Source organism: Thyridium curvatum (genome assembly GCF_004353045.1).
Source record: "Thyridium curvatum strain D216 chromosome Unknown NODE_41_length_360454_cov_79.457556, whole genome shotgun sequence".
NCBI classification, from domain to species: Eukaryota; Fungi; Ascomycota; class Sordariomycetes; order Thyridiales; family Thyridiaceae; genus Thyridium; species Thyridium curvatum.
In genome coordinates this window covers 53,199-75,378 of record NW_022156796.1, presented here as the reverse complement: position 1 = coordinate 75,378, position 22,180 = coordinate 53,199, and the positions used below count along the sequence as shown (strand labels likewise).

General features: G+C 58.3%; 8 protein-coding genes across 8 annotated transcripts; 1 reads left to right on the top strand and 7 right to left on the bottom strand.

Moving 5' to 3' along the window:
* Positions 1 to 211: 211 nt before the first annotated feature.
* Positions 212 to 2,802, bottom strand: E0L32_006932 (uncharacterized protein; the record flags this gene model as incomplete). Its single annotated transcript, XM_031141619.1, has 6 exons — positions 212 to 1,247; positions 1,303 to 1,424; positions 1,480 to 1,541; positions 1,598 to 1,827; positions 1,880 to 2,230; positions 2,306 to 2,802. The coding sequence occupies 6 exons, from the start codon at positions 2,800 to 2,802 to the stop codon at positions 212 to 214; spliced, it is 2,298 nt and encodes a 765-aa protein (XP_030993996.1).
* Positions 2,803 to 3,303: 501 nt separating this feature from the next.
* E0L32_006931 (uncharacterized protein) lies at positions 3,304 to 4,894 on the bottom strand (the record flags this gene model as incomplete). The annotated part of the gene is made up of 6 exons (XM_031141618.1): positions 3,304 to 3,751; positions 3,844 to 3,939; positions 3,998 to 4,115; positions 4,172 to 4,324; positions 4,400 to 4,634; positions 4,709 to 4,894. The coding sequence occupies 6 exons, from the start codon at positions 4,892 to 4,894 to the stop codon at positions 3,304 to 3,306; spliced, it is 1,236 nt and encodes a 411-aa protein (XP_030993995.1).
* A 3,140-nt stretch (positions 4,895 to 8,034) lies between these two features.
* On the top strand, positions 8,035 to 9,547 carry E0L32_006930 (uncharacterized protein; the record flags this gene model as incomplete). Its single annotated transcript, XM_031141617.1, has 2 exons — positions 8,035 to 8,235; positions 8,303 to 9,547. 2 exons carry the CDS (start codon positions 8,035 to 8,037, stop codon positions 9,545 to 9,547), a joined length of 1,446 nt encoding a protein of 481 aa, XP_030993994.1.
* A 516-nt stretch (positions 9,548 to 10,063) lies between these two features.
* On the bottom strand, positions 10,064 to 10,684 carry E0L32_006929 (uncharacterized protein; the record flags this gene model as incomplete). Its single annotated transcript, XM_031141616.1, has 1 exon — positions 10,064 to 10,684. One exon carries the CDS (start codon positions 10,682 to 10,684, stop codon positions 10,064 to 10,066), a length of 621 nt encoding a protein of 206 aa, XP_030993993.1.
* Positions 10,685 to 11,476: 792 nt separating this feature from the next.
* On the bottom strand, positions 11,477 to 13,104 carry E0L32_006928 (uncharacterized protein; the record flags this gene model as incomplete). The annotated part of the gene is made up of 4 exons (XM_031141615.1): positions 11,477 to 11,576; positions 11,664 to 11,782; positions 11,840 to 12,860; positions 12,935 to 13,104. 4 exons carry the CDS (start codon positions 13,102 to 13,104, stop codon positions 11,477 to 11,479), a joined length of 1,410 nt encoding a protein of 469 aa, XP_030993992.1.
* A 1,216-nt stretch (positions 13,105 to 14,320) lies between these two features.
* On the bottom strand, positions 14,321 to 15,622 carry E0L32_006927 (uncharacterized protein; the record flags this gene model as incomplete). Its single annotated transcript, XM_031141614.1, has 1 exon — positions 14,321 to 15,622. One exon carries the CDS (start codon positions 15,620 to 15,622, stop codon positions 14,321 to 14,323), a length of 1,302 nt encoding a protein of 433 aa, XP_030993991.1.
* Positions 15,623 to 17,035: 1,413 nt separating this feature from the next.
* E0L32_006926 (uncharacterized protein) lies at positions 17,036 to 17,455 on the bottom strand (the record flags this gene model as incomplete). The annotated part of the gene is made up of 1 exon (XM_031141613.1): positions 17,036 to 17,455. The coding sequence occupies one exon, from the start codon at positions 17,453 to 17,455 to the stop codon at positions 17,036 to 17,038; it is 420 nt and encodes a 139-aa protein (XP_030993990.1).
* A 470-nt stretch (positions 17,456 to 17,925) lies between these two features.
* Positions 17,926 to 20,277, bottom strand: E0L32_006925 (uncharacterized protein; the record flags this gene model as incomplete). Its single annotated transcript, XM_031141611.1, has 3 exons — positions 17,926 to 18,229; positions 18,322 to 19,619; positions 19,696 to 20,277. The coding sequence occupies 3 exons, from the start codon at positions 20,275 to 20,277 to the stop codon at positions 17,926 to 17,928; spliced, it is 2,184 nt and encodes a 727-aa protein (XP_030993989.1).
* Between the last annotated feature and the right edge of the window lie 1,903 nt (positions 20,278 to 22,180).

Genomic DNA, 22,180 nt, shown 5'->3' with positions numbered 1-22,180 from the left:
CGCAGATGTCCAGAGATAGACCCGGTAGACACAGGACGATCGATGCCTTTGCTAGAAAGCCCACATGTTATCGGAGCCTATCAAGGTGGCTTTCGAACGCTCTACTATGCGCTGTCAGTGCAGTCATTCTAGCGATCTACATGTATGCTATATAGATATCATGCGTCTATGTCGTAAGTATGTGTCAAACCCTGTATTCCCATGTACTTCTTTACCAAGTGAAGCTCTCCTCAAAGTACTCCACCCCAACAAAACCCTGGCCCAGCACGCTCACGACCGCCCTCCGCGCATCGTCCGCCATCCTCGGCGGCCCGCACGCAACAACCGCCAGACTTCCGCCCTGCGCCGCCCTCGCCGCGGCCTCGACCTCGCCAGCGACGTCAGGCCGTCCAGACAGCATCCTCACGCCCTCAGGCAGCCGCAGCGCGGAGGACTGCTCCTCGCCGCCCTCCTCGTCTACCTCTTCTTTATTCGTGATGTACACGTCCAGCGACAGCCGCTCGCCCGCGCCGCCGTCCACGGCGCGCGTCGCCACGGCGGCGTCCAGGGAGTCGCCAAAGTCCTCGCGCAGGACCTCGGCGGCGAAGCCCCGCTCGCGGGCGGCCCAGACGATGCGAACGGAGCGCGGCGCGTCGAGGCCGGCCATGTGCGAGAGCGGGACGACGATGCCGCTGCCGCCGACGACGAAGAGCACGTGGTCGAAGCGGTGGAAGGGCTGCGTGTGGCCGTACGGCCCGTCGACGAGGACGCGCAGGTGCGCCGGCTTGGGCCAGGCCGCGGCCGCGCTGTCGCGCAGCCGGGCCGTGAAGCTGTCGTAGGGCCGGATGAGGAAGGTCATTGTCGACGGGGCCTTGCCGGCGGGTCCGTCGGAGCCGACGCCGCCGCTGAGCAGCAGTGGCGCTTCGTCGCCGAGCGCGGCGTCCTGGTCTGCGGCGTGGCCGCCGAGGACTTGGCGGGTGGCTGTCGTAGATGCTACGGTAAATGGATGTGATTCCCAGAAGCGTATGTCATTGAGGACGTGAAGGTAATAGAAGGTACCCGGTTTGGGTTGATAGAAGCTGGTATGGTAAGGGATGCTAAGTCGGATGATGTTCGACTCTGGGTTGTATGTGGCGGTAGCAGGTGTGTTCCAGAATTTGCGATTAAAAGCAACGACACGAAGACCTCGAAAGATGCGGTCCAAGATCCAGATCACGGCCGGGATCCAGAAGAGGAAGTCAAAACGGCCTTTGAAAATAGAGACGTGTCTACAGATAGTTGTTAGTCACGACGTTGAATGGAGAAGCTACAATTGAAACTTACCCCAGCATGGTGATGAGAACCAAGACTGAAAGCACGATATGCACAATGAGAAATAGCTCGTAAAGATTCCGGCGCAGCCAGAACACCGAGAAGATGAGGATGAAACACATAAATATGGTAGCCTTCTCGCGGGGTTAGCATGCGCTGACAAAATACATCGACGATCACAAGACATACCAATTCACCAGTCCAGAAGTAGAATTGGGCCAGGAAGTATTTGAAGTATTGCCAGCCGCCATCTGTCGGTCGTCAGTCTTGAGTCTCATTTTCGACCCGACCTGCTTGGGTAACAAACCTTCAAAGATGAGATAGGTATAGCCGACCGAGTGGATGACTGCCTGTAACGTAGCCACACGGGCCACCCAGCGATGAAAGTTATTGTAGGTGCCAAAGTCCCAGCCAGTCAGGGACATCATCACGTTGTTACGCATCCCAAAGAGCCAGATTATGGGGAAGTTGGCGAACGAGATGATGCCGGTACGGTCTGACAGATAGCGCCAGATCTGTTTCGAGATGGTTCCGAAACTAGAATTTATCAGCCTGAGCTTCTGAAGGATCAAAAGCACGCGCCACATACTAAAGATTGCCTTCAAAGACTGTGTATCCATGAATGCAAAAGAAGGTGTTGAGGAGAATGAAAGCCGCAATGGTCAAGCTCTGTATCCTTGGCGGGACAGTGCACCATCCAACATTCTGAGCGCACTTGTAGCCAAACGTTGCCGGGACAGTCAAATGCCGCCTCAGCCATAGGCTCGGTCTGCTCGTCCAGGCGATAGTCTTGGCTTCCGAAGCTGGATCGTCACTCTCGAATTGTTCCCTCTGTGGTACAGGTCGCCAGTCTCTTCGCCTGACCATGCACACCGCAGCCACCACGCGACTTAGCAGGCCGATGGCGACAACACACACCCAATAGGCTAGGACAGCGCCACTGTACGACACCGTTAGCATTCGCCACCACCACGGGCACCATGTTCACCCGTCCCAGCAAGGAAAGGTCACGCACCCATAGAGATAGTGGTACTTGTGCACATAAGCCACCGCAGCGAGCGTGTCGTGGGCGTCGGCATAAAACTCATCCGACGGCAGCACGACCTCGTTGAGCACGAGGATGTGGTCGACCTCGTCGTCGGTGACGTGCCGCAGGCCCGCTACGACATCGTCGGTGTAGTTGGCGATGATGTCGTACGGCAGGATGGGCGTCTGCAGGCTGCGCACGCATGACTCGTTGCGCGCGGCGAGCCCTGGCGCTCGAGACTCCGGGCGGCAGTGCACCTCGAGGCAGAGGTACAGCGAGGTGAGCGCGAGGCGGCTGAGGCAGTTGCGCGCCGTCTTGGAGGAGCCCTTGCGCACGTCCTCGAAGAAGGGTTCGCGCAGGGTCATCTGGCACGCGTCGAAGCACATGGGCCCCGCCCGGTCGGTCGGGCGCCAGGCCTGAGCCGGGGCCGGCCATGACGCCAGCAGCGAGGCGGCTAACAGCCCGGGAAAGAGTGTGAGCCGCATGACTGCCACTTGTAAAGTGGTCTGCACATTTCTGGGAAAGACCGTTGAAGAGTGTGGACGGGTCCAGAACGTTCAGAATGAACCGAGCCAAGGGAGCGATTGAAGACTACCAGATCCTGCGGGAATTTTATCTTATCAGATCATCAGTGGAGCCGCATAACCCGACTTCGGACTCCATTACGAGGTGGTGATTGGTTACTTTCGATCATACCGCGGGATAGCACGTCCACATGTGGAATCGTCGGATGCGGCACACTGGCAATAGAGAAATCTCTAGTCCCAGGTGGATCGTTGTGCTTAATAAAGCCCGTCCCAAGTCTGACAGGGAACAGTTTCGTACACCCAGGCTATTGTTCGAAGAGGACGGAAGCCAAGAACAGTCGCAACGACTGGGCAAAAAGGATGCTCAGCTCCGAGGGAAACATATTAATATGGTCACTTCTCAGTTCTAGACTCAACTACATAACCACATATTTGTATACCATCAACACAAATCAGAGTCTACTTTTGCCCGTACTCCACCGTAAAGTCCCGCCTCATCATAATCCCGTGCGACGGTTCCGGCTTCTGGAGGATAATCTCCTCGCTGTTCGCATCCGAATGAGCGTTGCCCTCGCTAGCATACATACCTCCATCCGGATGAAGGTCTGAGGTCCGTGACCGAGTGCCCTGCACGCGCGTGGTGCCTGGCGACACCGAGACGCCGCGCTCTCCGACGGTGACCTCGCTCTTGGTGTGCAGCTCGAAGTCGTCTTGTCCCATACCAGTGCGTCTCTTGTTGTTGGTCCGGCTTCCCGGGTTGGTCCCCAGGGGAGTGCGCCCGCTCCGGCCATACGCATATTGCCCACTGGGGTAGTAGCCGGCAGAGGTGTTGATCTTGAGTAGGCGGCCGACAAGGGGCTTGAGGAAGGAGGCGCATGCGGCGATGATGCCGATGTTGAGTTGAAGGCTGTGTTTCATACGTCAGTCAGTATTGATGTTACGAGTTTAGAGTGGCCTGTATGTATGTGAATGTATGTGAGTGTGTGTTTGAGTACTCACTTCTCCCAGAAATGGACATAGTAGTGAAAGATGGCGTCCGGGTTGCCACCGGTAGTAAGCATAAACACGGCTTTGAGAATGCCCATCAATACGGCACTGCGATGTTTTCTCGGTGAGTAATTGTCCACGTAATGGTCAGGGCAGAAAGACCTACAAGTATCCGAGATTGAGAATACCAATCACGTATAGCTTGACCCGGAGCTTCATTTTGAGATTCCAGATGATAGGGATTGGTAGTGTTCCGAGACAAACATCAGTGAAGATGTTGCAGGCTGCAAGCCACCAAGTCAGTAGGCTGGAACCGTCCGACCCAGCGAAGCCAACTTACAGATGTTCCAATAAACCAGGTTGACAAATGTGGTGAAGCTTTTACACCTGGGGTCGAACGGGTTCATCCATTGGAACTCCCACCATCCGGAGAATGGAGTGCAGTAGACGAACAGCCAGGTGATAGCTTGGATTGAGTACGCGACAACGAAGGCTGCGGTTGCATGTCAGCAGTGTCCAAAATCAGCATAGAAATTGTTTCGCGACTGAGACCGCAACTATAGCATACCCATCAAGGCGTAAAGCGAGTATTTGTACCACTTGAGATCCCTGTTCAGGCGCAGCAAGCTGATCGCCATTGATATCCTCAACAAACCCAACGCAAATCCGTCCGACAGCACCGTCTTCCAGAAGGTGATTCGCTCGAACTTTATCCTATCTGGCACCGGTACAACCAGGCCGTGGCGGCCCAAGCCGTACGGGATTTGCAGGACCAGACAGAGCCATGACACGAATGCGAGGGCCTGGACGATTCACAAAATGTTGTTAGTCAGCGACGGCGGTGGTCGTGAGGAGACGGACTACAAGGCGAGCTTACAGCAGTGATGATAATCAGCCCATCGTCGATACCGAGCGTCCGGACGAGAAAGAGGCGACAGTACACGCGCAGCGCGACAAAAGTGAGGGCGATAAAGTAAAAGACGCCCACCACGCCGACAATCGTCCCGGCGTTGCTTGCATTGACGTACTCCGGGGGAAAGTTTGGGACGGCCGCCGGGTCCATGGCGGCGGAATCACTCTGTTATTCGATCAAGAGAAAGCCAAGATCAGGAGTCGAGGGTTCGTGGCATCCTTGCTGCTGAAGATGGGATTGTCTTATGTTGATCGACACTCGACAGAGGTGGGCCCGCGTCTCGCTTTAACACTTCAAGAACACCACACACAAACACACTCATTTACACACTGCATGTGCTTCTCTTCTCTCCTCGCTTGATCCTGGGAGTGAGCAGAGCGCAGGAACAGTGTCAAAAAGAGGCACAGCTGGCACACTCCCATCTTATGGTGTTACATGGTTGAAATGATCCTTGGGGGTCGAGGCCCACAAAGGTGCAGCATACCTCCGGGGCTTGCCTCGACGAGGACAAGAATGCACAAGAGAGTGCCATCTCTCCTGCGGCCGCACCCATAGAACATGTCAGAACCCCCGGGAAGGCAACCCAGGAAAGAACGTGTGCCCCTTGCAGCGTCCATGCAAGTACGTAGCCGAGCTCCCATTCTGGGTTCTCCAACCTGGTAGAAACCCGGAAAGAGACCACAGGTGCTGGTGGAGGGTGATTGCCACCTCCGGGTGGGTGGGCTGAAGGATCGTCGCTGCAATGACCAAGGACAAGAATTTTACCATCTTGGGCTGCTGCCAGTCGACGAATCCGGCCTGGCGTCTGCCAATATCCAACGCCTGTGGCGGCGTTCACCGAGCTAATACCTCTCGCTGAAGCATTAGCAACATACGATAGCGCGCGCCTTCATGTAACTAGCTCCTTAACTCAGGCAAGTGGCTGGAAGAAGTGTTGACGGACTGGTAACAGAAAAACATCTGGTCATACCCACGAACCAGGGATCCCAGCATTTATGAATTTAAAATCATCCAAATTTCTTTGCACAGTACGGACATACACGCACTGGATGGCTCTTGTTCACTCTGGCTCCATGGTATTGCCCCTGATCAAGGTCTGAGGTGTGAAGTACACCTTGATGCAACCCCTCAACTTTTCTTGCAGCCACTTTGCCCAGGGACCCTGTACCTAGGTAGCTTTTGCATTATTGTAGCGGTCTCAGGATAGGGGAGGTAAAACACCAGACTACATTCGGGCAATACACTGGTAGAAGGCGTTCTGGCGTGGTGAGACTTACGGAGCAGACTCACCTTGATGGGGCCTAGTCGCGGGGTCCTTTTACTGGGTCTAGATTTCACTGGTGGCCGGGGGGTTCGTGAGCGGCGCAGGGATAGTGCGCACGTATCCAACCTGTGGAGCCGCCTGAGGAGATTCAGCTTGGGTTGCAATGTCGCAATCTGGCCGAGCCACCGAATGCAACCTAGTGTCCAGGGGCCGGGACGAAAGAGCCGCTTACCCAGGACGCCAGCTGCCCCATCTCGTAAAGCCCGAGAGCTCTAGGGCCGACTGGCGCCATGATGGGCAGAAAGGAAGCGGAGGATGTGAGGGCAAGTGATCGGCGCTGCCCTCGTCAATCTTGTCAATCACTGTCCAGGCTATGACGACAGCTGGGGAAAGAGGCAGATCAAGGGATGATTCCCAGCCTGCCAGATATCTGCCACAAATCGGAGCATGGATACAGCAGGGATACGCCGCCATGCTGCGGCCCCAGTCGCAAAAGTACCAGGGACAAGGAGTCCGTGACAGAAGTGACAGGAGAATCTTGGCGAACCACGCCGGTGCACTTCTCGAAAAACGCCACTTCCCCCGAGGCGCGGGTAAGCTGACGGCCCGTTGATGTTCAACGGTGGTCGGACTTTGGCGGAAGACCCGGGTGAACTAGCAGAGTGGAAGTAAGGGGGTCGAGCAGTTCTGGGGAATCGCCCGGGTATGTCGACGAGCCGATCCTGCCCCGAACCCCACACACCTGGTTACTGATAGAGAGGCCTTCGTCCCTTAATCCGTAAATCGTTTTTGTCGTCTCTTGTCCTGGTGCTTCTCTCGTAGTATGACGTGCCCCTACAAGATCGCGCCGGGGATTCTTTCTTGTTTCGGCTCGAATGAGAGCACCGTCTCATCAAGGCGGCAACAAGTGCCGGTTTGAGCGTGGTCTCTCGTCCGGAAATGAAGGCCAACAGGCAAAGCATCTATCTTTCTTGACAGACCTTGACAGACCTTGTCGTGAACTTCCTGATCTGGCGCAGCGGTTGCTTTGGCCATGTTTAATAGCAGTCTTGTCTTATGATTTACTTGTAATGTAGAAGGATCCCAGAAAGCTGAAGCGAACGCATCCACAATGCAATATCCACCTGTGCCACCGTGCTAGCCCGGAGTCGGTCTGGGGCAGCTCATCCCTGTCCGGTATGCAAAAGACTAGACCTGCATAGCCCTTGTCTTGTCTTCCTCCATACAATTCGCCTTCTTAACCGAGAAAACAGGACAAAATGGTTCTTGGCATCTGTCCCATGTTGACAGGACTTGGGTTGATATTACCTGCCATCTGTTCCTGAAGGATCCCGGCTCGGATCGTGCAACCCTATGCACTGATCAAGGGGCAGTCTGATGTTTCCATTACCCCCGTCCTCTCGCTTGCTCATACGGGATACTCTGCAGATAACAGCCTAATGTGGCATAGTCAACCCCAAGAACCAACAGCCAACAACCAAGACTCTTGGACTCCGAGTCGTGATGGAAAAAGCCGCATCCCCATCCCCCCTTACTGCTCTGTGACCAGTCAGAATAGGCTAGACACACGTGCGTCTACGTACATGGGGAATAGTAAACATTTCCCACCCGTTTGCTCCGGCCCTTGGCCCAATAGTCTGCTCTCCCAAGTCCGTCAGTATCCAGTTTCAATGAGACCCGGGCAACCCAGTCAATTTACGTGTTGATTTTGTGAGCATGAATCCAGGCGGGACACAATCCTATTTACCAGGATTCAGACTTAGCCTCCCAGCACAATAGGAAATCATCCAAGTCCAACCTGGTCATGATGCCTGTTGCCACGAGGCCAGTCGGCTCTAAGCAGCCGATAAGGGGTTCTCGTCGAGCGTGTCTCTTTTAAAATCTCTGGGCAATCCCCCAAAGAAGTAGTGGCTTAACCCGGAAGCGTGCATCTCGCTGCATCTTGGTGGCTGCCGATCATTTGTCCGATCTCACACACCCAGCTACCTCTCTAGCTCTTTCATTCTTTTTGAGTCCCCAAGACAAAATGCGAAGCAACAAGATGCGCTCTGGCCTCGTGGCCGCGCTTCTCTCGTGTGGCGTCGCTGCCGCCCCCCCGAACTGCTGCACAAAGACCATCCACCGTGATGTCGTTGTCGTCGGCGGTGGTGCTGCCGGTGCCCACGCCGGTGTCTGGCTGCGAGACCATGGTAAGAGCGTCCTTCTCATCGAGAAGAATGACCGATTGGTACGTACCCCGTCTTCTCTTCATCACGCCTTCTATGAATCATCTCGTATCTGAGACTTTGTTTCAGGGCGGCCACACAGCCGACTACACCGACCCGGTCACGGGCAAGGTCATCAACGTCGGCGTCCAGGCATGGATGCAGTACAAGGACGCCTTCGACTTCCCGAAGCGCATGAACGTCTCCACGTCGGGCTCCATGCAGTTCGCCACGCTCAACTACCACTACGTCGACATGAAGACGGGCAAGCCCGTCGAGGGCTGGGTCTCCCCCGGCCCGGACACCCTGTACCCGGCCCTGCAGCGGTACCTGACCGCGCTCGAGAAGTACGAGGACATGGTCCTGCCGGGCTTCTTCAACTTCCCCAAGAAGGGCGCCGACATCCCCGAGGACCTCCTCATGCCCTTTGGCGAGTTCGCGCTCAAGTACAACATGTCGGCCGCCGTCCCGCAGATCTGGGACTCGACGGCCCAGGGCCTGGCCGACACCATGCACGTGCCCGCGCTGTGGGTCTTCCAGGCCTCGGGCGTGCCCATGGTCCGCGCGCTGCTCGGCCAGGGCGCCGCCGCCGTGCCGGCCTCGGGCCCGCTGTTCGAGCTGTTCGAGGCCGTGGCCAAGTTCCTCGGCGGCGACGTGCTCTACTCGAGCACCGTCGTCTCGGCGTCGCGGTCCCCCGGCAAGGTCACCCTGCGCGTCCGGTCCGGCTCGGGGGAGCTGACGTGCGTGCAGGCCAAGCGGCTCGTCGTGGCCATGGAGCCGACGCCCGAGAACATGGCGCCCTTCGCGCTCGACGACGCCGAGCGCGCCGTCTTCGACAAGATCGAGTACTCGACCGTCTACGCCGGCATCCTGCGCCACCCGTCCCTGAAGTCGGGCCAGGCCTACACCAACCGCTCCCCGCTGCCGGGCTCGACCAACTACACCGTCTTCCCGACCGCCGCGCAGCTCGGCCGCATGGACTGGGTCGGCGGCACCGAGGACCTGTTCCAGTTCACCGCCGTGGGCACCGAGGCCGACACCGAGGAGAGCATGAAGGCCCTGATCGCCCGGTCGATCGACAACCTGATCGAGGCCGGCACGCTGGCCAGGCCCGAGGGCGGCCGCGGGCTGACCTTCTCCATCTTTGCCAACCACGGCAAGATGCACGCGCGCGTCTCGGCCGACGAGCTGCGCGCCGGCTTCGTCCAGCAGCAGTACGCCCTGCAGGGCCGCCGGTCGACCTACTACACCGGCGCCGCCTTTTCGGCCGGCTTCTCCACGGTGCTGTGGGTGTACAACGATGTGCTGCTGCCCAAGGTCATTGAGGGTATCTGAAGTGGGGAAGGTGGGTAATGATGTGTCTGCGTGTGTTGGTTGAGAGTCGAATCACGTTGCTTTGTCACGAAAAGCTTCTTTTTTATGTCCATTCAGAGCCTGTGTAGCGTGTGTCCCCAATACCTTCCCGTCCATTCTTTTAACAAACTCCTCAGACTTACCAGAGGTTGTTCTGTTTGTACTCATTAAGTTGTAAATAGACTTGTTCATAGACTAGAATGAAGCAAAAGCAATCTTGATTGCCTCAATGTTTGCCTTTGCAAAAGACACCGCCGTGTATCTATGTTGGCATCCAAATCCATTGGTAAAAAATGTACTAGTACTTGGCTCTGGAGTAGAGAGACCTTATATTTCAGCATCCAGCTACCGAAGCCAGATACCCTTCAAGACCCCAGCCCAGTCCCCATCCATCAATAAACCTCGTCCATCCCCATCTCATTCGGTTCCTAAGGCCAGTCCCCCATGGACGCAACGACCACCCAAGCCATAACCAAAAAAAAAACAAAAGAGACTCCTCTACCAGCATGGGCCCCCCGTGATCAGGCCATACTTCCCCAACATACTCACCCAGGGTTTCCAGTGCAGCCGGGGCACGTAAAATTGGCTCTGATCAACAACAGAGTCTAGCTCCGGCATTCCCGCGACACACAAGTCGAAGTGCCTCGCCCCGCGGAAGCACAGGCGCACCTGCAGGCCGCGCCACCACCACAGGAATAGAAACGCGGACTTCCAGTCTGCCATCGTAGCGTTTTGGCGCCGGCAGAGCGGCACCGCGAGCAGCACCACCGCGGCCGAGACGGCCTTCAGGTAGGTCTCGAGGTCGGCACGGCCCGCCGCGAGCAGGGTGCGCACGAGCTGCTTGCGGAACCCGTCGTTCACCATCAGCGCTTCACACATTGCCCGGCTCGCGCATATGATGCCGTAGATGTCGTGCGGTGTCGTGAGGCGGGCCAGGATGTCCATGCGCAGTTCGGCAGGTAGGTCTGCGAATGGATCTGAGAGGGAGGTATCATTCCGAGTGCTTGAGGATGATGGTACTGCATTGTTGGAAAGGTCAAGTGCGACGAGTGGATGCCCTTCTCGAGGGCAGATAGGAAGGCGATGGTCAGAGGAGAGGTCTTCGCGTGCCGAGGCCATGCTGAAGAAGCGGTAGGGAATATGGAGAGTTTGAAATCTCGCGGAGGGTCGGTATAACACACCACATTGAGTTGGATAAAGATCAGACTCTTCTAACAAATTTAATCCAGAGAGCGAATATAAAAGAACACCTTGTTTGCCCAAAACCGTGGTAGAGTCAAACGTGGAAACATGCTCTTGATACCATGCTTAGGCTTGGTCTATAGTAGCAATTTCCGATCATAATCTCTCACTTGGCTCAAGAAGGTGCTTTTATTCATCTTGACAAATATAAGTGATAGCAGGAGTCCGATTATTTCACAACAATAAGTGCGATTCAATGTTTGCAGGATTGCCCTGCCTCTACACTTTACCTAGGTAAGCTGTGTATGGCTGCACAAACTATTGGACATACCCCTTCTTGGCCACGAACCAGAACGTAGAGAGGGAACTCAACCACTTCAATGCCGGTGTGCAAAACTCGAGAGAATCCTTGTAGCTAGATATCCCATGACATGATTGTTCCCCAATCCAACAATCGCGTGGTTATCTTATTCCAATTGGCTTGGGCAGATCTTGTTCCACTTGCCCGATAAAGCTGTTGACTACAATCACAAAGGAGATGTCTTATGTGTCAGGCAGGGGTGTTACCCAAACAGAACATCCCAGAATTCACTGGCGTCCTTGCCAAGTTCCGCGAACTAGACCTTGTCCTCTACAACACATTTCATAGGTACCAGACCTGAGCTCGTGCCGAAAAAAAAAAAGATTTGCAAAACTTCATATTACTAACATGACCGTAATATTCTCGTTTCAGCCCGAAGAGATAATCTTCTCCATCTCAGCAACATCCTTGACAGCCGGGGTGAGGTTCTCGTATCCGCCAGGCTTGATCAGAATATTGTCCTCGATACTATACACACACACACACACACACACACACACACACTATCAGCATTGATCTTTCAAAGAACCAGAAGAACTCATGCAAAATACTCACCGGACACCGCCGACATCCCAGTACTTGTTCAGCACATCGACATCGATATACTTGGACAGCTCCGGGTCCTCGAGGTAAGGCTTGATGATGAACTCGCAAAAGTAAATCTTTTCAGCAATCTGCACGTCAGCAAACAAAACATCACAATCCTCTGCTTAGAAAACACAGGGACTTACACCGGGCTCCACCGTAACCACCGCGCCAGCAGGCAACTTGCCCCGGATGCGCAGGTACCTAAACATGGTGTCCTTGTCGGCGTAGTCCGGGTGGCCGCCCGTGTCGTGCGTGTCCATGCCGAGCATGTGGCCGAGGCCGTGCGGGAAGAACGCGACGCTGACCCGCCGGTCAAAGATCTCCCGCTCGTCGCCCCGCAGGATGCCCAGCCGCAGCAGGCCGTCGATGGCGAGCCGGTGCGCGTCGGCGTGGATGTCGTCCCAGACGGCGCCCTCCCTGCACCGCGCGATGCTCTCGAGCTGCATGCGCAGCACGACGTCGTAGATCTCGCGCGACTCCTTGCTGAACGCGCCCGAGATGGGGAACGTGCGCGTGATGTCGGCGGCGTAGCAGTCCCACTCGGCGCCGGCGTCGAGCAGCAGGTTCAGCCGGCCGGCCATGTCGGCGTCGTTGCGGCCGTAGTGCAGCGTGGCGGCGGTGCGGCCGCTGGCGACGATGGCGTCGTAGGCCTGCTTCTTGGCGCCGAGGGCGATGCAGGTGCCCTTGAAGACGGCCTCGAGCTCCGTCTCGTTCCTGGCCGTGCGCGCCCGGGCCATGACGGCGCGGTGGGCGGCGCTCGAGACCTCGTTGGCCTTGCGGATGAGGGCGACCTCGTAGTCGCTCTTGACGGCGCGCGCGTCCTCGATGGCCGTCCGGAGCGCGTCGAGCCTCTTGTCGTCGAACTCGAGGAAGCTGACGTGGTCCGAGACCTGCTCGGGGATGGCGTAGACGGTGGTCTTGGGCCGCGACGGGGTCGACTTGCCCAGGCGTGCGAGCTCGGCGTTGATGTCGGTCGTGAACTTGACCTCGTCGACGTCGTACAGCTCGAGGGCCTGCTCGGGGGAGACGGGCAGGCCGGACCAGATGACGTCGTCGGCGTCGATAGGCGGGATGAAGAGGGTCGTGTGGTGGTTGTCGATGTCGTAGATGACGTAGCAGTCCGGCAGCGGGCAGCCGGTGATGTAGAAGAAGGGGCGCCGTTGCCTGCAGGGGTGAAGAGAGAGGGTTCGTCAGCGTCAATCGGAAGGCCAAGCATGGAATAGAGTGGTATCGATTACCGGAAGGGCTCGGCTGCGTCGCTGTCCTCGAGCATCTTGGTCGCACGACCTTCCAGGTAGATCACACCAGACGCATCGGGGTTCTTGAGGCGGAGCTGCTCGACGACATGCTTGGCGTGGGCCTTGGCCGGGTATTTGCCCTTGAGGATCTCCTCGTAGTTGGTCGCCATCGTGGCTTTGGGTAGCTTGCCCAGTACAGACGGATTGATAAAGCTTCTTCTTGGGCACGGTGCCGAGGGTCGGAGGGTCGCAATGCGGCGGATCGCGGGGTTTGGAGGTTGGCGGGGTGAAGAAGCTGCACGGGTCGAGAAGGCCGGTCTGGCAACTGCTCTCGAGGTCGTGCAGGGATATGATATGATCGAAAAGTCAAAGTTGCACCGGGAGGTCAGTGCCGGCGATAACCGCATTGGTTGAGATGTTGGAGGAGTAGGGAAGGGAAGCGGTGCTTTTAGCGGGAGGCATGGCAGCAAGTAATTAATCAAGGCTTGGAGAGAAGAAAGCTCGGGTCATCCGAGCCGGGTGGCCCAAGCTCCAGCGCGCTACGGGTGGTGCGGGGACCCTGAAAAGTGCCCCGCGCTGACGCCGATTACGAAGTGCCACAGCGGGCGACCTTCCTGATAAGGGACGCTACCCTGGCATGGAAGCCCGAGATCCACGCCGCTTCTCTTCGGCCAACGTGTTTGGAAGGAGATTCGTGGCGCAGAGCAGGGCATCTCGGATCGTCTGCCGTGCTGGTAGTCTAACTGCTTAGTTACATACTTAAGAGTCGTGTGTGCTTATGCGAGGATAAGCCAACCGTCGATCATGCACCCAAAAGCCGGCCATTATATGCCCAAGGTGCTCAAGCTCAAAGCTGTATTAGAATGGGTATCGAGAAGAGAAAGAAGCACCAAGAAATGTAACAACAAGGTGCTCACTACCTAATCATATTCAAACGTAGATATCAAGTCAGAGCCTGCGCCGCTTCATCCGGAGCAAACCGATGGTGTTGATGATACGCCAGAAGCGACTCCAAGAAAAAGATGCGATCTGTTTTTGACGCTCCCCAGCGAAAGGAAAAAGCCAAGATGCCTTTCCCCGTCAATGCTCCTGTCTTCTACCCGAGCCATGATATGCGGAGACAAATGATAATGATGCTCGAATGGAAAAAAAGGAAAAAAAAAGGATGGCCACACCATAAAATAAGTCGCTGGAAAATGCTGCTGCTTCTTCTGCTCCTGCTGTCGATGCAATTTGTCTCGTCAAATGATCACCACTTGCCTCCCCTCCCTCATCTCTCGCTGGCTTGTATCCTCTCACCCCCAAACAACACCAAATTAAGGCAATCCTCCACGCAGAATATCCAATACTTCAAACCGCCCAAAAAGACCCCACCCCCCATCAACATCAACCCTCATTCTTCGGCCTCCTCTCCAGCCTCAGCTCCCCAAGCACAGGCGGCCCGTCCAGGCGGCCGGCGAGGCTCTCCCTCCGCATCCGCACCCAGTGCGCCCTCATCTCCTCCTCGCGGACGACGAGCTCGAAGCCCGTCAGGAAGCAGAAGCTGATCTCGAGGCGCGCGAGCTCGGCGTCGCTCACGCCGCCGACCTTGGCGATCTTGGCGTGCGGGTAGCTCAGGTCCTCGAGGGCCTTCATGGCGACGCGCAGCCCGGCGAGCAGCAGGCGGTGCGCGTTGCGGCGCGTGACGGCGACGGCGCGCTCCGTGACGGCGAGGCGGTGGATGTAGAGGCCCGTGGCGAGGTAGACGGCCGTGCTCATGGGGCAGAAGCGGTGGATGCGCAGCAGGTAGTCGCCGATGCCGATGGGCGGCGGCTTCTTGCTGTAGAACTTGCGCGTGATGGCCGAGTGCTGCAGGTTCAGCGGCTGCGAGTCGGCGCCGATGACGATGTACGGCTCCGGCGTCGAGGTCGGCGTCAGCGCCGCCGCCGCCGCCGCCGAAGGGTTCGGGGAGGCGAGGTCCTGAGCGCCGGTGGCGGCCGCCGCCGAGGGCCGGAGCTGCACGCCGTCGATGGCGGGCAGGCTCGGCTGCGAGTTCTTGAGCAGCAGCGGCGGGCGCATGGGCTTGATCTCCAGACCCATGCCGCCGCCGTCGGTTTTGAGCGGCGACTTGCGCGGCGACCTCCTCCTGGGCGAGCGCGTCGGCGACCGCTGGGGCGACCTCCTCTGCGGCGACTTCTGGGGGGATCTCCTGCTCGGCGACCGCGCGAGGGGCGAGCCCGGCAGGCCACCACCACCACCACCACCACCACCGGCGTCGGCAGCGGCGGCGCGCTCCATCAGCCTCGCGAGGTTCTTCTCGCTGTGCGAGCGCACGATGTTCTCCTTCTCGGCCTGCATGCCGCGCATGTTGGGCATGTAGGACGTCGACGAGGGCGGCGTCGGGGGGATGTCGCCGGTCAGGCGGACGAGGGCCTCGATCTCGGCGCCGAGCAGCTTGAGGGCCGCGACGGGCGAGACCTCGAAGATGTCGTCGCCCTGGGCGGCGAGCTGCGGCGAGGCGGCGGGGTCGTTGTCGGGCGTGACGGGGGTCTGCGGGTTCAGGCGGGGGTCGGAGGCCGGCACGGGAGGGGGAGGAGGCGTCGTCGCGTGGCTCGGGGGAGCGCTGCCGTCGGGGCCATTGTCGGATTGCTGTTCTTGGGGAGGAGGAGGAGGAGGAGGAGGAGGAGGAGGAGGGTCGCCCTCCGCCATGGTTGCAGGCGAGTCCGAGAGGCAGCAACGGTGTGCCTCTTGGAGACCTGCTTGTGTGTTTTTGAAAGGGTGACTGGGTCGAGTAAAGAATGGATCGCAAGGCTGGAGCCAAGACTCGTGAAACGAGAGCAGCGGTGCAGGGTGTTGTAGCAATGCACGGCGAAAGTGTAGAAGTAGGCACAGACGGGGGGTCGGGTCGCACCAGGCACAGACAGGCGGGCGGAGAGAGAGGAACAAGCTCTTGCTTTCAGGACGGCGAGGAGCCAGGTGGTTCCTCAATGTTGTGTATGCGCCGACTTGACGTGGAGGCAAAGGTCATCGTCGAGCATAGGTCTCTTGGGTAGTGTTCTCTGCCGGCTGACTCGCGGGGTGGAGGAGGATATACAGGGTCTCACTTTGGGCGACGGGAATGGGCAGCAGCACGATTCGGTCGGAGGATCAGAGGAGAAACCTTGCAAGGTTGCCCGCAGCAGCGGTTCAAAGAAGAATAAGAAGAGACACGCAGAGAGAGAGAGTCTAGCCGGAAGAGAGAACACAAACAGATCTCTCGATGGAGGCGAAATGCAAGCAGACCCCATCCGGTGGATGGAGAGCTACCGAGTATTTGGCCCGAGAGGCTGGGCAATGGAGACCCGGAGTAGCGAGCGAGCGACCAGCTGCAGGCAGACCAGACGCGCGCGACTGGGCCTGCCCAATCTCGAGCTTTTAGCGCGGGGCACAAAATTGCTCGGCGGCGCGGCGGTGGTCGTGGTGCCAGTGGGTGCCACGGTGGTCTAGTGGTCCCCTCAGGGCTTCAGGCCAAGCTTGTGATTCTTTCGTGTCTCTATTTCGCTACCTATATTTCGTCTAGGTAGTTATCGCTATGGGGCGGGCGGGCGATCGCGGGCGCGCCTCCTCCTCTCCAGTAATTTGGTATTGGCATGCATATGCGGGCCCTTGCATATCAGCTCTATCGGCCCTCTCTTATGTCGCTTTCACGGAACGGTTGAGGGGCACAGGGAACAGGAGGGTGAGAAGCAAAGAGGCGAAACGCGGGAAGAGGGAGGAGGGAAGAGGGCGCGTGTCTGTATGTGTGAGTAAGTGAGAGAGTGAGGGCGCATGCGTGTCGCCACACCCTCTTCTCTATCTCTCAATGTGCTCGCCTGCAGACAGCCTCGTGCGCTGCGTCAACCGGGGTGGCCGGGAATATCATGGGGGTGGAAAAGAGACCCGGAGAGGATGGAGAAGAAAGGCAAAAGGGTCGCATACAGATGAAAACAGATGCAGACCCGGCGGGCAGAGAGGGCGGCCATCTCCTGGGCTCTCTGAAGCATTCTCGACCGCCCGGCATGGCGCTGGCAGGGATACGAACTCTCCCCAATGGCCTCTCCTCGGGGAAGCGGCTGTCCGTCACACGGCACCGCCCTAATGCAATTACAAGCTGCTTGCGCCTGACGCGGGTGCAAGGATCCAAGGTGTTGCCTTGCTCTCTGAACTGGCTGGTGGTGGTGGTGGTGGTGTGCTCCAAGCTCTGGTGGCAAACGAACGGGTGCTCTTTGGTCGCGAGAAGCTGCCTGCAATGTGTGTGATCGAGGAGCGGGGGATCGACAATCTGGTTATCAGACGACCTGCGTCAAGCTCGATGCCGATCCTCTCTGGCCCCTGTGCGTTGCCTGATTCCTGTTCGAATTCGCCATTGACAGCGGAGTCGGCTTGGCCACGGAGAAATGAATCTTTGGGCGTCAAGGACAGACTCGGAATCTGCAGAACCCCCGCCCGCCTCCTCTCGCAGCTGCAGATGCCATTCGTGAGAGCACGGCCGGCGGGATTGTTCTCCGTAGCATTTGGTAGCATTTGGAGGCCGGTGCTGAATCAGGGTCCTGGGTCACAAGGTGGCCATCGGCTGGGGCCTGAATGGGGCCTGAATGGGGCCTGGAACGTGCCACTGCTTCTGGCGACTTTTATGGGGAACATCCTACCTAATCCTACCTAGGTAGCTGTGATTCGATTCGCAGGTCGCATCCATGAGATGACCAGCAGCATCGACAACGGCAGTTGTGTGAGCTCGCAGGCACTCAGTCTCATACCTCTTTCCAATCGACTATCAAATACGATTTCAAGATCAGATCAGGGAGCAAGATAAGAGTAAGAGTGCCTGCCCGTGAGTACCACGGCTTCGGCATATGCCGTCCGAGCTGTGAAAATGCCACAGCCTGCACAGCACTTACTTCCACAGGAGCCACACTCGGATGCTCGTGCCAAAACTGCATGCTATAGCTTAAATGTCCAAATGCAGGACGCATCCGCATGATCTCACTAGATCCCTAACAGCCGTTCATGACCTTGACATCGATAACGGCACTCTGCCCGCCCTCCACCACGGCGATGGCCTCCTTGAGCACGCGCTCCAGGTCCGCCGCGTTGTCCACCCGCGCCGCGTGCAGGTCGCCGCCCGCCGCCGCCTTGGCGATGCCCGCGTAGTCCGGCGACGGCTCAAACGAGATGTTGATCTCCTCGTTGCTGGCCCTGGACCCCTCGCCGTCGGGGTGGACCAGGAGCAGCGACTTTCTAGGCGCGTTCCACCCTGGAGGAAGGATGCGTCGGTTAGCTAGACCTGCGATGTTACGACTGGGAAATGGAAGAATAGAAAGTACTACGCGAGGGGAGGTGAGGACATGCCTTTGTTGTTGAGCACGATGGTCAGAACGGGGATCTTGTACCGCCTCGCGATCCAGTAGACGCTGCCCGGCACGGAGAACAGGTACGTGCCGTCGCCGACGATCTGGCACACAAACTTGCCCCTGCCGTGCCCGCCGTGCTCGGCGTCGGTCGCCAGCTTGATGCCCAGCGTGCCGCCGCCGGACCAGCCGAGCCCGCCGCCGCCGCAGTTGATCCAGTGGCCCGGCAGCGTCGCCTGGATGTTGTCGTGCACGAACCCCGTGCACGTCACCGCCTCGATCGACCAGATCGTGTCGCGCGGGCACAGCTCCCTGAGGGTCCTGCTCAGGTGGCCCGCGCCGAACGAGCCGTCGTCCGCGGGCCTGGTCTTGGCCTCGATCTCGGCGAGCTTGCGCCGGTGCGACTCCTGCAGCGCGGCCCACCGCCGCGCGTAGGCGTCGCCCGCGAGCCGCGCCTGCGCCGCGCTGCTGCCCTTGAGGTACGCCGTCACCTGCTCCACGGCCGTCAGGCCGTCGGCCTTCCACCGCTTCTGCGCCGCCATGTAGTGCAGCGGCATCATCTGCTTGAGCGGGTCGCTGTCGACGTGGAAGATCCGGGCGTCGGCGCGCGGGCGGCACTGCGTCGGGATCCAGGGCACGTCGCAGTCGACGACGAGGATCGCGTCCGCCGTCCGGATGGCCGGGTCGCTGCCGTACTTGACGCCCAGCCAGCCCGGGTGGTCGGCCGGGAAGCACATGTCGCTGCCGCCCGTGTCCAGCACGCGCAGCCCCTTGACGGTGTCGCACAGCTCGACCAGGGCCGGCGGGAACGCGCGGTTGCGGCCCGCGTACCCCGTCACGACGAGCGGCTCCTCGGCCGCCAGCAGCGCCTCGGCGACGTCCCGCACCGCCCGCGCCGGCAGCCCGCCCAGCTCGACGGGCTCCCAGAGCGACTGGTCGAGCGAGTACGGCTCGACGTCCTCCTCCATGACCTCGCGCGCGCCGCAGAGGTACGCGGGCCCCGCGGGGGCGCTGCGCGCGAACTGCAGCGCCCGGTTGACCATCTGCTTGACGTTCTTGCCCGTCTTGAGCTCGGCCGCGTACCGGCAGTACTGCGAGACGATCTGCTTCTGGTCGGGGACGTCCTGCACCCAGTGGATCCACTCGGTGCGCGAGCCGCGCATCTCGCCCTCCTGCGTGAAGGGCGACAGGCCCGCGAACAGCAGGACCGGCGCGCGGCCCATCGACGCGTTGTGCACGGCCGCGCCGAGGCCCTGCGTGCCGACGTCGACGTGCACGATGACGGCCTGGGGCTTGCCCGACTGGCGGGCGTAGCCGTCGGCCATGGACATGGCGACCATCTGTAATTAATTCAGTCGCCTTGGGGTTAATAGGGCTTGCCTGTAAGGCTTATAGAGAGAGAGAGAGACTGCGTACCTCGTTGGGGCAGGTGATGATGCGAGGGAAGTTGCCCTTCTTCTCGCGCTGGCCCTTGGTCATGGCCTCGATGATGCTGGGGTGGTCCGAGCCGAGGTTGACGAAGCAGTGCGTGACGCCCGCCTCCCATATCGCCTCGAAGAAGGCGAAAGAAGTAGTATACATCTTGTTGTCTGACGGCGAAGATGCGGCACTGGTGTTAGTCGAGGCACCTCGCAGTATAGTAGTGTTGGTGGTAGCTGGTGTCGTCGACTTCTGTCGGTCGATGGGCGAGTTTACACCTGGCGCAGCAGCTGAGCCGGGACGAGATCTTGTAGCGACGGCTCGAATCTGGGGTTGACTCCAGGAGCTCAGTTTTGACCGCCGAGATGGTAAGGATTTCTCCAGTTTTGTGGCACTGCGGGGTCGGGGCCGGGAATAGCCACCGGCTCTCGGCGATGCTTCGCTGCTCAAATAGAGGCGTCGGGGACTGGCGGCAACAGAGAAGCACCTGGCGAGCGGGTACAGAGTCCTCCGGCTCTTGAAGCCTGCTGCCAATCCAGGGGTGTGGACTCGGGCCTGTGCTGAGGCGCGCGGCAGCATGGTTCCTCGAGTTTTGCCAGCGGGCGGAGCGATAGTCGTCGGGCGATGGCGCGGACGGGGAAACGATATACCCAGCTTACTCCGTCCCACTTGGCGGCGTATCCTCAACACCACTGGCCGGGGTATAGTTCGATGTTGAATATACGCTTCCAGGGATTGATGCGGTTGAGTCTTGGAATATCTCGACGTGATGTCGGGTCAAATCTTCTGACTGGCTTCCCTTTGTGTTTTGGAGCGATAAAGGAGAGAGGAGGCTGGGACAATCAACAACAAACTTTGGCCAAGTCCGGGAGCTATTTATTGGGATCTCCCTCGTCACGGGTTGCGGGAGATGACGTTTCGGCCGCACAATAGAAGTGTCCTCTCCTCTCCCTCCTCTCACCGAATTTCCCAGTGAGCAGGTTCCACCACCTTGCCCGGAGACGCGCACTCGCTCGCTCGCTCGCTAGACCTTGCCGACTCCGTCTTAGCCGGGAACACGCACACACACACAACCCCTGCGGCCGCCCGAACCGCGCCCCTTCCGCTCCGCACCACCCTCCGGCCTTGACCGGGCCTCTCCGGCGCCTAACCCATCCCACCCGCACGCTTCCTAGCCTATCTTTCCCGCCGCGCCGGCCCGCGCATTTTAGATGGTATCTTGCTACCCTTCTGACCTCTGCTTGCTTCTGTACGCGCCTTGTCGACCTCGCCGACCGCGGAATGCAGGCCGGCATCGACGTGGCGGGTAGCGCCGGTACAACTCTGCGTCGTCTCCACCGCGGCTCTGCTGGTGCGCCTGACCACCTTTCAAGCAGAGCCGGTCCACACAACACAACTGCGTGTAGTTTAGTTGGTATTTGGTATGACAGGAGCCGCTCTTGGTGTGCGGGGGGTATCAGGGTTGCGAGAAAAGCGATTTGATAATAGTCTGCTCACGGAATACAGAGCAGAGCCTGTTCCCCCCTCTGCTTCGATATCAGCCAACATAGACGGATGACTGTTGGCAAGGGTTTACTTGGACACGTAAATCCTGTACTAAAAGAAGGGTAAGTTTCTATGCAAGACAAGGAAGGGTATTTATGATGATTGAAAAAAATAAAAAATGTAGAAGGATAAAAAAAAAATATGGGTTTTGTTCAATTGAACAGATAGTTTTCTTGGTTTCAGGGTTTAAAGTCTGACACATCTGCCTGGTGCACTGGTCTCGTGCACCGGGCTATGACCGACTATTCGTGCCCTCCTCCCAGCTTCAGAGGGCATTTTTGTCGTTGCTGGGCAGTTCGAACTGTGTCGTGGACTCAAAGTTTTTCCTTTCTGTGATAGTTAGTGGTTAGAATTTTTGTCGAGCGCGCGCTCGTGTCGATCCCCGCTAGGCCATGGCCTGGCGGGTGACAGACAGGCTGTCGAATTATAATTATAAGGGGTAGTTGAGGTTGTGGGCGTGGCGATGGTCGGTGCGGCGGTGAAGAGGATGCTGGAAGTTGACGTGAAGTGAGCTTGAGTCGAGGGCGGTTATCACCATCCCATAGGTGCCACGGGAAAGGCACGCACGGCGGTGCCGAGACCATACTTGCCGGCACCAGCACCAGCACGATTGGCTAACGTGGCCTGCTGCCTACCAGACACAATAGTAGGCACTCTCAGAAGATATGATGTCCCGGCTGGAGTTCAGCTGGGCGATATCAGTGGTGTGGGCATGTTGGGAAGCCAGGGGTAGTGTTCTCACACTCTGTTGCTTGATATTCCTATCTCACCCAGGCCAGGACAGAGGCATGTTCTTGTGACTCGCCCGGTCTCGTATTCTCTCTTGGAACTTCTCGGTCCTAACTACCTAGGTAGGTATATAATATTCATCATTATCTTCGTGTATTTCCAAGCTACTTGGTCCGTATTGTCATGCAAATGAACCACCATGTCTCCC